Raw genomic sequence first — 13,896 nt, 5'->3', positions numbered from 1 at the left:
GAATCTGGATAGGTCAACCATAGATAATCTATGGGTAAAGTGTTGGGGGTTTGGGGATGACACTATGGAGTCCAGTAATGAGTTCCACGCTTCGACAACTCGGTTATCGAAGTCATATTTTTTACAGTCAAGTTTGGAGCGGTTAATATTAAGTTTAAATCTGTTGTGTGCTCTCGTGTTGTTGTGGTTGAAGCTGAAGTAGTCGCCGACAGGCAGGACGTTGCAGCATATGATCTTGTGGGCAATACTTAGATCATGTTTAAGACATCTTAGTTCTAGGCTTTCTAGGCCCAGGATTGAAAGTCTAGTCTCGTAGGGTATTCTGTTTCGAGTGGAGGAGTGAAGGGCTCTTCTGGTGAAGTATCTTTGGACATTTTCAAGGGTGTTAATGTCTGAGATGCGATATGGGCTCCAAACAGATGAGCTGTATTCGAGGATGGGTCTGGCAAAAGTTTTGTAAGCTCTGGTAAGTAATGTGAGATTACCAGAGCAGAAGCTACGTAGGATTAGATTAACAACTCTTGAAGCCTTCTTGATTATATTGTTGCAGTGGGCTTTGGCACTTAAATCTTTTGTTATTAGTACACCAAGGTCTTTAACCGAGTGGGGATTCTCTGTGATAATTTGATTATTCAGTTCGTATTTGGAGTTCAGATTCTTATAAGTAAAGATACTTCTGGAGAATGCTGCTTTGCAGTGGTTCAGCTTTCACATTTATTTGCACATTGTAATTCAACAAAATTAGAGGCAACGAGGTAAGGACAGTCTTGGGTATCAAATGCAGTACCCAGCACAGGCCCATTTGTGCCTATAAGCATCACAATGCTTCTCTATGATTGACAATTTATGTTGAAACTTTTGTTCTCCTCCCCACCCCCTCACCCCCACCCCCACCCCGCAGTTTTGGTGTAACAGGTTTGATCAATTCAGGCTGCATAGCAACCTAAGCTTGGTTGGTATTAACCTTGGTGTGATGATTTAGTGTATTGTGTAAAGTGAGCAAACGGCTCCATTTGCCAACACATTGTTACTGGCAATGCAGATGATGTCTCCATCCTTGTGAGCTCTTGCCACTCAAAATTAATGGTCAACTGACCTGTTAGAAAAACTCAAATGGAGTTCCCACATCCCATCCAAGCGCCTTGAAAATGATCCGTTGCAATTAAGCTTGTATAAAACACACACACACACACACAAGATGAAAGGCACATTGCTATGCGATAAGAGTTTCTAGTGTGCTGGAGAGGATGCCAATCGGGCTTGATTGTTTTGCCTCCTTAATCATCCCTTATAAGCAGTTGGTATCCTCAGATTAGTATTGCAAGAACACAAACCAGACAAGAAGCAAGAACAACATTTGGCATCGGTCAAAGATGGAAGTCAGTCAGTTCCTGATTGCTACGGGAATATGCTTTCTGACCGTGCAGTTCATAATGCTTCTTTGGACACGAAGGAAATTGCCCCCAGGACCTGTCCCTTTCCCTCTCTTTGGAAGCCTGTGGAGAATTGGATGGAAGATCCACCAGGATACGTTCATGAAGGTATTTTTCTAAATAGAATTCTTTATTGGCCAAGTGTGATTGGACACACAAGGAACTTGTATTTGGTGCATATGCTCTCAGTGTATATAAAAGAAAAAGATACACTTGTCAAGAATCATGAGATAAAAAACACTTAATGATTGTCATAGGGGTCAAATAAGCAACGAGGAAATAATCAATATTAATTAAAAAAAATTAAGGATCCAAGCAACAAGTTACAGTCATACAGTCCTAAGAGGGAGGAAATGGGTACTAGGAATGTTGAGAAAAACAACTAGTAGTAATAGTAGTGCAGTCTTAGTAAATAGTTCGTGAATGTTGAAGGAATTATTTGTTTAGCAGAGTGATGGCATACGGGAAAAAACTGTTCTTGTGTCGAGTTGTCTTGGTGTGCGGTGCTCTGTAGCAAAGTTTTGACGGTAGGAGTTGAAACAGTTTATGTCCAGGATGCGAGGGGTCAGTAATTATTTTCACTGCCCTATAGGTCCTCAATGGAAGGCAGGTTGGCAGCAATTGTTTTTTCTACAGGTCTGATTATCCTTTGAAGTCCGTGTCGGTCAAGTGATGATGCAATGGCTTGACACACAAGGAATTTGTCTTTGGTGCATATGCTCTCAGTGTATATAAAAGAAAAAGATACATTTGTCAAGAATCGTGAGATAAAAAACACTTAATGATTGTCATGGGGTCAAATAAGCAATGAGGAAACTATCAATATTAATAAAAGTCTTAAGAATACAAGCAACAGGTTGTACCGGGTGATAGGAATGATGAGGAAAAACTAGTTGAAATAGTAGTGCAGACTTAGTAAGTAGTTTGACAGTGTTGAGGGAATTATTTGTTTAGCAGAGTGATGACGTACGGGAAAAAACTGTTCTTGTGGCTAGTTGTCTTGATGTGCAGTGCTCTGTAGCAACGTTTTGAGGGTAGGCGTTGAAACAGTTTATGTCCAAGATGCAAGGGGTCAGTAAATAATTTCACTGTCCTCTTTTTGATTCGTGCGGTATACAGGTCCTCAATGGAAGGCAGGTTGGCAGCAATTGCTTTTTCTGTAGTTCAAATAAGGCAGCAAGTATATTTGGACAAGTGTGACAAAAAGAACTGGGGCCAATTGTGATAAAAACTGGAATCTGATGGATCTGTTTGGCTCTGCTGATTGGGAGAATATAGTTGACGTTTTTAGAAAGAGAAAGAGCTTTTATAGGAGCGGTGGTGAAGAAAATGCAGAGAAGAAAGTTTAGGAGAAATTTCCCAAAGGTGTGCATTGTTTTTGAAGGCCTGTCTTCTTTGTTTTTAGAGGCACTTGTGGATTGATTGCAATAGCAAGGAATGGGAGGAGGGAATAGGTGTCATTTCAGGACTCAGGATTTTCTTTTAGCTCATCATCTGCTTGTACACCCATCATTAATATTATATTTATTTGTTTATCACTACCTTAGAAGCAGTAATCAAGAGTTGCTCTAGGACCAATTGATTAATACTTTTGTCAGCCACAGTAATAACTATCTCCCAAAGTATCTCCTTTTATTCCTTTTCTCTCAATCAATGAGCAGCACTCAGCATCATATATTATTATATCCAAAGATATTTCACCAGAAGAGCCCTTCACTCCTCCACTCGAAACAGAATATCCTAAGAAAATAGACTAACAATCCTGGGCCTAGAAAGCTTAGAACTACGGTGCCTAAAACACGATTTGAGTATTGCCCACAAGATCATATGCTGCAATGTCCTACCAGTCAATGACTACTTCAGCTTCAACTGCAATAACACAAGAGCACGCAACAGATTCAAATTTAATACGAACCGCGCCAAACTTGACTGTAAAAAATATGATTTCAACAATCGAGTTATCGAAGCGTGGAACTCATTACTGGACTCAACTGTCAACCCCTAACCCCCAACACTTCTCCCTTAAACTCTCCACGATTGACCTCTCCAGGTTCCTAAGAGGCCAGTAAGGGGCGTACATAAGTGCACTGGTGTGCCTTTCATCCCCTGTCCAATTGTCTTTCCTTCTTTCACCTATCTTATATATTCTCTCCCTTTCATATATCATCTCCTCTAAGTTCACTTTCACCCTCTTTTTATATTATCACATGTCTATTTTTCTTCCTATATATCTGTGTATTGGACAAATGAATAAATAAATGAATAAATTAAAAAAAATTATTAGGGGAGATCACCAATGCACAAGGTCATTTTGTTTCTGTTTTATCTGTACCCTTATCTTGCATGTTTGTTTGTTTATATGTGCTGTTGAATATAGAATGTCTTGCTTTCTATTGTGAGACAGTATGGAGACAGCCTCAAAAAATATATGCGACAGCCATTAGGAAAATACAGATTTAGCCCCGAAAAACAGAACTGGGAGAGGAAAAATGCTCAAGAGTCTTTTTGGTATAAAAGGAAAAGAAGGAGAAACATGGTTAGGATTTCAAGATTCTGTTATTATAACGTATAGAATAGGATACTTTATTGACCAAAAGCGATAAATCAGGATCCTAATCATAAAATACCATCATCATCAATCATAAAATACAGCATTCAGTGATAGTCATACTAAATAATCAACATAAATCATAACAGGATAATAAATAAAAGCAATCTACATAAATAATGAAATGCAAACAACAAAATTATAGTCATAAAAAGCTGAAATAGGTAATTGGAAAGATAAGAAGGTAATAGTAATGCAGCCCTAGGCTACAACTGCTCTGCCTGGACAGGAATCAGAAATAAAGAGCCACACATGCTGTCCAAAATTTGATCATAGACAAAAATCTATTGGTAAAATGATTTATGCAATAAATTGGTTAACTCTAAGGAATTTCATGCTGCCAGCGTTTCTCTAACGAACCGAAGATAAGAGAGGAAAGGGCTGTGAGCCAAAGAGAGTCATAAATCTTCATTCCTCAAGTATTTCTAGTAGTTTGACGAAACTTACTATTCCATGGACATGAAATGGGCATGAATAAAAGTCTGTGAAAGCAGAAAAGTCTCTCAGCTTTGATGCACCAACTGCCATGATGAGAAACATGGTTCGCCATGCCCACTTCCCCTTAGAATGTCCCTTGTATAATGGCAAGGCCTGGCCAAGTGTCCCATAGATCTATTAAGCCAAGAACCCCTTCTTTTCAGATATTTATGTCTAGACCACGTTCTCCTGGCCCTTGCATCTAACAGAGTGTCCTCCTCCTCTAATTCCTCATTATCCTCTGACTCACTCAATACCATAACTTGGGGTGCTACAGTCTCTGGTGGTTCCTCCATCCCTAACTCCTCTTCACTCTCACTCTCGGACTCAGATGACAAGAGTCCTGGCCTGTGATGCCAGTACTCATCCATCTCCAAAATCTGTGGGCCACTCACAACAACTACTATAGGTAGTTTGACATAAGTCAGTGTTGTGGGAATTAGTTGTTTAGTAGAGTGATAGCATGGGATGAGTCGAAGTGTCTTTGTGTCTGGTTATTTTGGGGCACAATGCCCTATAACCTTGTCTTGAGAGAAGAAATTGAAACAGTTTATATTCCAGATGTGAGGTGTCTGTAGATATTTTCGCAGCTCTCTTTCTGGCTCATGCAGTGTACAGGTCCTCAATGGAAGGCAGGCTGGTTGCAATTATTTTTTCTACGCTCTTAACTATCCATTGAAGTCTGGGTCTGCATTGTTTGGTAGCTGTGCCACATCCGACATTTATAGAGATGCAAATGACAGATTCAATAATTCATCTGTAGAAGTGTATCAGCAGCTCCTTGGGCAGTTGGCATAGAAAGAATATTCTCTGTTGTGCTTTTTTGATGACTTTTTGATGTTGAGTCTCCATTTTAAGGCCTGAGATATTGTAGAACCCACGCCATACCCCGGTGGTTAATTGTCATCCAATCTTGTAAGCAGGCTTGTAATCAGTAGAAGGTGATTTCTCAGTTGTTCCAGCCAGATGCAGACTGTGTTGTCATCATCGGTATACACTCATCATGTGGAGTTAGAGACTTTGGCCTGTCATAGTAGAATAGTATTACGGGAATTGGGAGGAATGGTTGCACGAGAGGGAAATTTACTAGCCACAACAAAGTCCTTTCTTGGAGTCCAAGGTCATCTTTTGTTCTGGATGTAAGGAGGTGGTCGTTGAAATCCCTGCACTCGGACTGGTCCTTGTGGTGAACTTGTGGGTGTGGGGATGGGGTGTGTGAACGTTAACCTGGGTGGGGAACTTGAAGGAAGTTAGTATCGGGATTGGCAATGGCGTGACCAATATGTCTCTGTTAATAAATTGAACCTTGGATGAGAGAATTGGATTGGAATCTGATTTATTTCCCAGATGCTCACTCATGCTGATAGCCAAGCACAGCAGCAAGCAAGTATCAGGCTACAGCCAGCCCGTTCTCTCCCCCAGTACAAATGACAGCTCATTCTCCTCTTTAGTGGCCTCTTCCACCGGAGCTGATCCCACTTCCTCCGCACTCTCCAAGCTCTTGCATCAGAAGGTGTTGTTCCGGCTCCTCCACGGAGCTTTGTTCCTCCCTGCCTATAGGCCTTGATAATTCTTAACAGCCTGGCCTGGTCTGACTCTGCCCTTCCCCAGTTGCCTCCAAGGCCAAGGGATCTGCCATCTCATTTGCTGTTGGCGCAAGTGTAAGTGCTCTCCATTCGAAGTCCCATTCCATTATGCCACTCACATAAATGGAGCTATGCACATGTATGTACACCTGCCACTCGCACACTCCCTCCTGTGCTAGGCTACCAAGCTGGAAAGGTTGGGGACCACTGATCCAAGCCATAGGAATTAATTAAGTCTGTCTTGTCATGGCAATGCATTTTTTCTTCATCATCATTTGACCGACACGGACTTCAGAGGAGAATCAGACCTGCAGAAAAAACAATTGCTGCCAACCTGCTTTCCATTGAGCACCTATATACTGCACGAGTCAAAGAGGGCAGTGAAAATAATTACTGACCCCTCGCATCCTGGACATAAACTGTTTCAACTCCTACCCTCAAAACGTTGCTACAGAGCACTGCACACCAAGACAACTAGACACAAGAACAGTTTTTTCCCCAAACGCCATCACTCTGCTAAACAAATAATTCCCTCAACATTGTCGAACTATTTACTAAGTCTGCACTACTATTACTACTAGTTTTTTTTCTCATCATTCCTAGTACCTATTTCTTCCCACTTAGGACTGTATGACTGTAACTTGTTGCTTGGATCCTTAATATTTTTTAATATTGATTGTTTCCTCGTTGCTAATTTGACCCCTATGACAATCATTAAGTGTTATACCACATGACAAATGTATCTTTTTCTTTTAGGTACACTGAGAGCATCTGCACCAAAGACAAATTCCTTGTGTGTCCAATCACACTTGGCCAATAAGGAATTCTATTCTATTCTGTTCTATTCTATTCTGTTCTGTTCTATTCTGTTCTGTTCTATTCTGTTTTGTTCTATTCTGTTCTGTTCTATTCTGTTTTGTTCTATTCTATTCTACTCTACTCTATTCGCTAAACATTTAAGGCTTTCAACCCAGACCTCCCTCCCTGCTTTAGTAGAGTTGACACAGCTTTTCTCTGGCAGAGATTTCATTCTGAGTGTGTGTGACCGCATGGGTGTAGTTTATAAGGGATTCCCAGCCTTTTCCTCTCCACTTCACTTCACGTGGCTGCCCTCTGGGGACGTGGGCATGGTAGATGTGAGTTTTCAAGAGGCATGGCTTGGGGTTGAAACCCTCAATCTATGTGGAACCCAAGTCAACCAAGGTTAGCCTCTTTTGCAATCTGGACATTTGCCAACAGACCGCACCTCTAATACTGTATTTTGCAAATTGCCTTTCTGATGAATGCTTTGGCCAACTGTACACCTCCCAGGGTCATTCTGTGAGGAAGAGTTTGTAAATACAGTGATACCTTGTCTTACAAACTTAATTGGTTCTGGGACGAGGTTCTTAAGGTGAAAAGTTTGTAAGACGAAACAATGTTTCCCATAGGAATCAATGGAAAAGCGATTAATGCGTACAAGCCCAAAATTCACCCCTTTTGCCAGCCAAAACGTCCATTTTTGCACTGCTGGGATTCCCCTGAGGCTCCCTTCCATGGGAAACCCCACCTCCAGACTTCCGTTGCCAGCGAAGCGCCTGTTTTTGCGCTGCTGGTATTCCCCTGCTGGTATTCCCCTGCAGCATCACAAAAACATGGAAGTCCAGAGGTGGGGTTTCCCATGGAGGGGAGCCTCAGGGGAAACCTAGCAGTGCAAAAACGGGCGCTTAGCTGGCAACGGAAGTCCAGAGGCGGGGCATTCCAGCGGCGGCGGTGGGTTTGTAAGGTGAAAATAGTTTGTAAGAAGAGGTAAAAAAATCTGAAACCCTGGGTTTGTATCTCAAAAAGTTTGTATGACGTGGCGTTTGTAAGACGAGGTATCACTGTATCAGATACAAATAGTAAAATAAACAAAAATTAAGTATCATTACTGTTTTGGCATCTGCAGTACTGTCAGCTATTATTATCTTATTACTGTTATGAAATTCGTCAAACGCACTCTGTCACAACCTCTTCTGGAAGTGAATTCCATAAATGAAGGACCCTCTGGGTGAAGAAATATCTCCCTTTATTTGTTTTCACTTTCTTATCTATGATCTTTAGGGAGTGCCCCCTTGTCCTAGTATTGTGTGATAGAGAAAATAATTTTTCTCTACCCACCTTTTCTATGCCGTGCATGATTTTATACCCTTCAATCAAATCACCTCTTAAACGCCATCTTTCAAGGCTGAAGAGACCAAGACCCCTTCCCCCAGAATAACAAGAGTTGGAAGGGACCTTGGAGGTCTTCTAGTCCAACCCTCTGCTTAGGCAGGAAACCTTACACCACTACAGACAAATTGTTATCCGATATTTTCGAGTCCACGGAGAGGGGCAGCATACAAATCCAATAAACAAACAAACAAATCTTTTTTTAAAATTTTTTTTATGAATTTTTCACATTTAAAAAAAGGACTACAAACAAAACAGACACACACACAACGAAGACAAACAAAGACGGATATTTACAGACAACAATAGTATAATCAGTGAAGGGCTACCAAAATTTTTACTACCACCCTGTGGCCGTGGCTTATGCAGGATGCCCTGCCTTTTCTTTCAACATCTTTCAGTGCAAATTGGGTGCTCTGGGGTGGAGCTCCATTTTCACTACCCCACTGCATCCCCCCCACGCCGTCCGGGCAATAGCCCACCCCTGTAGATAATAGAATGCATTTACAGAGTTGTCAAGACATTTGTTTCACATCTATAGCTATATGTATGATTAATAAACTGCTTATCTTATTTGACGGCATACATCATCTGTAATTTATTTTCAATTTATAGAGAAGGGAATTATTATTATTATTATTATTATTATTATTATTATTATTATTAATTAGATTTGTATGCCGCCCCTCTCCGCGGAATTAGATTGACTGTAGTGTTTTCATGGTTCTTTTAGGATATTATTGTTTTATTATATTATTGATTTTATTGCGTATTTTAATGTATTTTACTATTGTTGTATTGATGACACTTGTTAGCCGCTCTGAGTCCATTTTGGAATGAGTGGCATAAAAATCAAATGAATGAACGAACAAACAAACACACAAATGAATGAATGAATGAATTAATGAACATTTATGGATATTTCTCAATTCTTAAAAAATTCCAGTGTTAGAGCATTCACAACTGTAACTGTCAGGAAATTTCTCCCTGGTATGGAGGTCAGGCTGATAAGTCTGTAGTTTCCTGGTTCTATCCCCCTCCAATAAATAAAATAAAATAAATAAAATAAATAAATAAATGAGAGATGGAGAAACATGTTTTCTTAGAGGGAGAAAGCAACCCCACCTTCCTTAATGGCTCACAGAAGATGTCAGCACTTAAGAGATAAAGAGAGAGATAGCTTATATTCATAGGCAAACATTCCCTGTTGCAAGGTCTGAACAAAGACAGAACTTTCAATATGTTAATTTGTTAATTTGTCTCTTTAGCTCAGCATTTTGTAGCACAAATATGCCTATCCACTTTCTGGAGATCTTAAATTACCTTATGAGCAAGATTTGGCTGCTGATAGCTATTTTTGCATTTTAACTATCTTAATTCCTCAATGTGCTCTGGCAACCTGCCTGATTTATAACTCTGGGTTGCAGGTATTGCTAAGGAAAAGGAAGGCATTCAGACCGAATGGTTTAGGTTTCCACGACGGCTGTGACTCATTGATCTTCAGTCTGTATTCCTCCATTTCTAATCTAATCCAGGGGAAGAGCCTTCTCTGTGACGGCCCCGGCCCTCTGGAACCAACTCCCCCCAGAGATTAGAATTGCCCCCACCCTCCTTGCCTTTTGTAAGCTTCTTAAAACCCACCTCTGCTGCCAGGCATGGGGGAATTGAGATACTCTTTCCCCCTAGGCCTTTACAATTTTATGCATGGTATGTCTGTATGTATGTTTGGTTTTTATAATACAATGGGTTTTTAACTGTTTTTAGTATTGGATTATTATTATATGCTGTTTTATTACTGTTGTTAGCTGCCCCGAGTCTGCGGAGAGGGGCGGCATACAAATCCAATAAATAAATAAATAAATAAATAGATCGATCGATCGATAGATAAATAAATAAATAAATAATAATGACTGGTATTTAGGGCAGTGTTTTGCAAGCAAAGAAGTTTTTTTTGTACAGATAATCCTTGACTTACGACAGTTCATTTAGTGACCATTCAAAGTTACAACGGCACTGAATAAAGTGACTTATGACTGTTTTTCACACTTACGACCATTGCACAATCCCCACGGTCATGAGAGGGCAGGCGAGGCAAAGCACCTCTTGACGTAATTGACATTGAGTTGGCCACACCCACTCAGTCACATGACCACCCATCCACACCTGCCCAGTGTGCATTCTCTTATTACATTTCCCTAAATCTCTTAAAGAAATCTCTTAAAGAAACAGCTTTTAATCTGAGCTAAATATCCCTCTAACCTGGGGGTCGGGACCCCTTTGGGGGTTGAACGACTGTTTCATAGGGGTCAAAAGACAAATTTTCCATGGTGTTTAGGAATTAAAACATCTATTCCGGCACCTTGAAACATATTTTTACAATCCGACCAATCAGGCTTTTACGGTGGGGGTGTCCATCTGACCTTCCCGCCAATCAGCTTAAACCTCTGTTGGAAGAATTACTACTACTACTATTACTACTACTACTAATTTATTAGATTTGTATCCTGCCCCTCTCCGAGGACTCAGGACGACTCACAACAGCAATAACAATACAATTATTATTATTATTATTATTATTATTATTATTATTATTAATTAGATTTGTATGCTGCCCCTCTCCGTAGACTCAGGGCAGCATACAAATCTAATATTAAGAAAAACAAGTCAAAACCCATTATTACTAAAAACAATCAATGCTACACAATCACACCACACTCAAATGCTACAAGTCAGAAGGGGGGGGGGGGAGAATTGTCGCTAGACTTATGGTTGGGGGTCACCACAACATGAGGAACTGTGTTAAGGGGTTGCGGCAATAGAAAGGTTAAGAACCACTGCGTCTATCAGCACAAGATCTGATCCCCATCCCATTTGGGTCAGAGGGAACTTCTAAGGCACTTCCAGGGTGAGATAAATGAATTGCTGTTGCTTGGGGGATGCCTGTGGGGGCATCTTTCATGTTCCCATCAAGAAGCTGGAGCAAATGACGGACCCTCACTCCATTACATCGCATCACTTGGATCTCAAACATGGGCTTGCTAACTTCCAGCCCAGCATCCTAACTACATGAGCCGCCTTGTTCTTTGTTCCTTGTTCAGCTTCAACCGCAACAACACAAGAGCACGCAACAGATTCAAACTTAATACGAACCGCTCCAAACTTGACTGTAAAAAATATGATTTCAACAATCGAGTTATCGAAGCGTGGAACTCATCACCGGACTCAATTGTGTCAACCCCTAACCCCCAACATTTCTCCCTTAGACTCTCCACGATTGACCTCTCCAGGTTCCTAAGAGGCCAGTAAGGGGCGTACATAAGTGCACTGGTGTGCCTAACGTCCCCTGTCCAATTGTCTTTCCTCTCTTTCACCTATCATATATATTCTCTTCCTTTCATATATCCTCTCCTCTAAGTTCACTTTACCCTTATATATATTACCACATGTCTATTTTCTTCCTATGTATTTGCGTATTGGACAAATGAATAAATAAAATAAAAATAAAATAAATAAAAATAAAAACCTGATTAAAACTTGGAGAAAGGGGAAAAAAATCAAGATTGATGAAACTAAAGAGATAAATTTATAAATTTAGCTTTTTTGGAACAATACTAAAATGGTGAGGTCTTAAGGATTTTTATAGATAAGAAATGTCATGTGAAGAGTTTGTTTGTTATATTGTATTTTAAAGTAAAATAATAAGCTATTAAAATTTTTATGCTTATTAAATGAAAGGAGAAGTTACTTCTTTATATTTATATTTTCTTATTTTTGTTATATTCTTATTTCCCCTCCCGCAATTTTCCTTTTACAGTATTTCATTATTTTTATTTTTACTTTTCTTTTTTATTTTTCTCTCTATTCTTTTATTTTTATTTGTATTCGTTTTATCTGCAATATTTAATAAATTACTTTTAAACAAAGAAGTTTATATACACAGATATTTGAAATGCGACAATATTTTTCACATGACGTTTAACTCTTTCCCTGCCCTGATTTTGTGGGATATTTTGACCCCATCTACAGCTTACAGACACTTACGGAAACGTCTTCACCTTTTGGATAGGACACACACCGGTGATCGTGCTAACCGGATTCAGAGCTGTGAAAAATGGAATAATGGATAATTCTGAAGCAACGTGTGGGAGACCGATATTGCCTTTTTCAAAAATTCTGGGAAGTGGAAAAGGTAAGTGGATAGAAAGCAGGTGTTTGCTTCTTTCAGTCTTTTTATACTAGGGTAGATCTTTATTTTTATTGCCACCAAGATGACAAGAATGTGGCTCCTCGGAGAGGAGCGGCATATTATTATTTTTATGATGATGATGATGATGATGATGATGATGTGAATATTTGATGAAAGATTAGAGTAGGTTGGGTTCAATGGTTTAGGAAGATAAGGATTTTGATGATGGATAGGTCAAAGATTTGGAACCCAGGTCTAAGATCTTGCTGTAAAATAGAATAGAATATTTTTTGTAATATGGTGACCAAAATTGGTTGCAATAGAGTTGTTCTGCCCCAGGTTTGGACCAGAAAGAACGTAGCACACCTATGTGTTCAAACCTATGTTTCTTCAATCAATGACTACTAATAAGCTTGCTTAGTAGTTGACACACACAAACACAAGTTAAAACAGTCTTTTCTTGAAAAAACATCTCTTAGTTAAATGGCATTAACAGCTAGCATGAGTCCAAAAAAGTCTAAGCAATTAGTCCTGGGTATCTCAATAAGCTTGCAAGGATTGGCAAAATGCCTAGAAGCAGCCTGCAGGAAGAATGCCAAAACAGATAAGTTGAGCAGATGTTTTCAGAACACAAAGGCACATGAACGAACAAACGTCGTTTCCTGCAGAGTTTTTGCTGTGGTCGTCATCATCATCATCATCATCATTTATTGGATTTGTATGCCGCCCCTCTCTGCATCACTTAAGTAGACAAGGGGAGTGGCCAATTAGCCCCACGCATTACTCCCGAGGAGACCTCCTCCTGAGGAACCGTTTCTGCTTTTTGGCAGCTCTGCGTGCCCATGCATTAAGAATAGGTTCCTCCTCTTCTTCAACATCACTAATGGGAGGTTCTGGAGGTTCTGAAGACCCTGGCTGTATCTCTGCCTCTGGTGCTGAGTCCTCGCCAGCCTCTCCACTTTCCAACTTGGGTGCCAGCTGCACAGGCCACTCGCCTACCCTCAGCGATTCAACCACTGAATATCTCTGTGTGATTTTGAGCCAATCGCTCTTAGCCCAGCCTACCTTACAGGCTTGTTGCTGTGATGTATACAGCCATTATTTCTTGACTGTAAAATGGAATATGTCTCTGATAAAAATAATGCATTTCTAATAAAGGATTCTAATGGTTCATGCTTTTTGCAGGTGTCATGTTTTCCAATGGAAAAACGTGGAAGCAACAGAGAAATTTTGGAAGCTTGACCCTTCAGAAACTGGGACAAATGAAAAAGGGTCTGGAAGAGCACATACAAGAGGAGGCTAGTCACCTGGCAAAGGCTTTTGCCCAGAGCAAGGGTATGTAGCTGATGGATGAAAGGTTAGAACGGCAGATCTGCCACAACTTTAACCTCTAAGTAAAAAAAAATAATCATAGAT

The 13,896-nt window shown here is 40.1% G+C and overlaps 1 protein-coding gene across 1 annotated transcript in view; it reads left to right on the top strand.

The window, feature by feature from the left end:
- The first annotated feature begins 1,373 nt into the window (after positions 1-1,373).
- The window catches only part of LOC139168255 (cytochrome P450 2C7-like), a 28,793-nt gene continuing 16,270 nt past the window's right edge, over positions 1,374-13,896 (top strand). The window contains exons 1-3 of the mRNA XM_070753780.1: positions 1,374-1,541; positions 12,321-12,483; positions 13,666-13,815. Coding sequence (XP_070609881.1) covers positions 1,374-1,541; positions 12,321-12,483; positions 13,666-13,815 — 481 coding nt within the window. The remainder of the gene's footprint in view (positions 1,542-12,320; positions 12,484-13,665; positions 13,816-13,896) is intronic.

This window comes from Erythrolamprus reginae, chromosome 5, assembly GCF_031021105.1.
Source record: "Erythrolamprus reginae isolate rEryReg1 chromosome 5, rEryReg1.hap1, whole genome shotgun sequence".
Lineage (NCBI taxonomy): Eukaryota > Metazoa > Chordata > Lepidosauria > Squamata > Dipsadidae > Erythrolamprus > Erythrolamprus reginae.
This window is presented reverse-complemented; position numbering and strand designations above follow the sequence as displayed.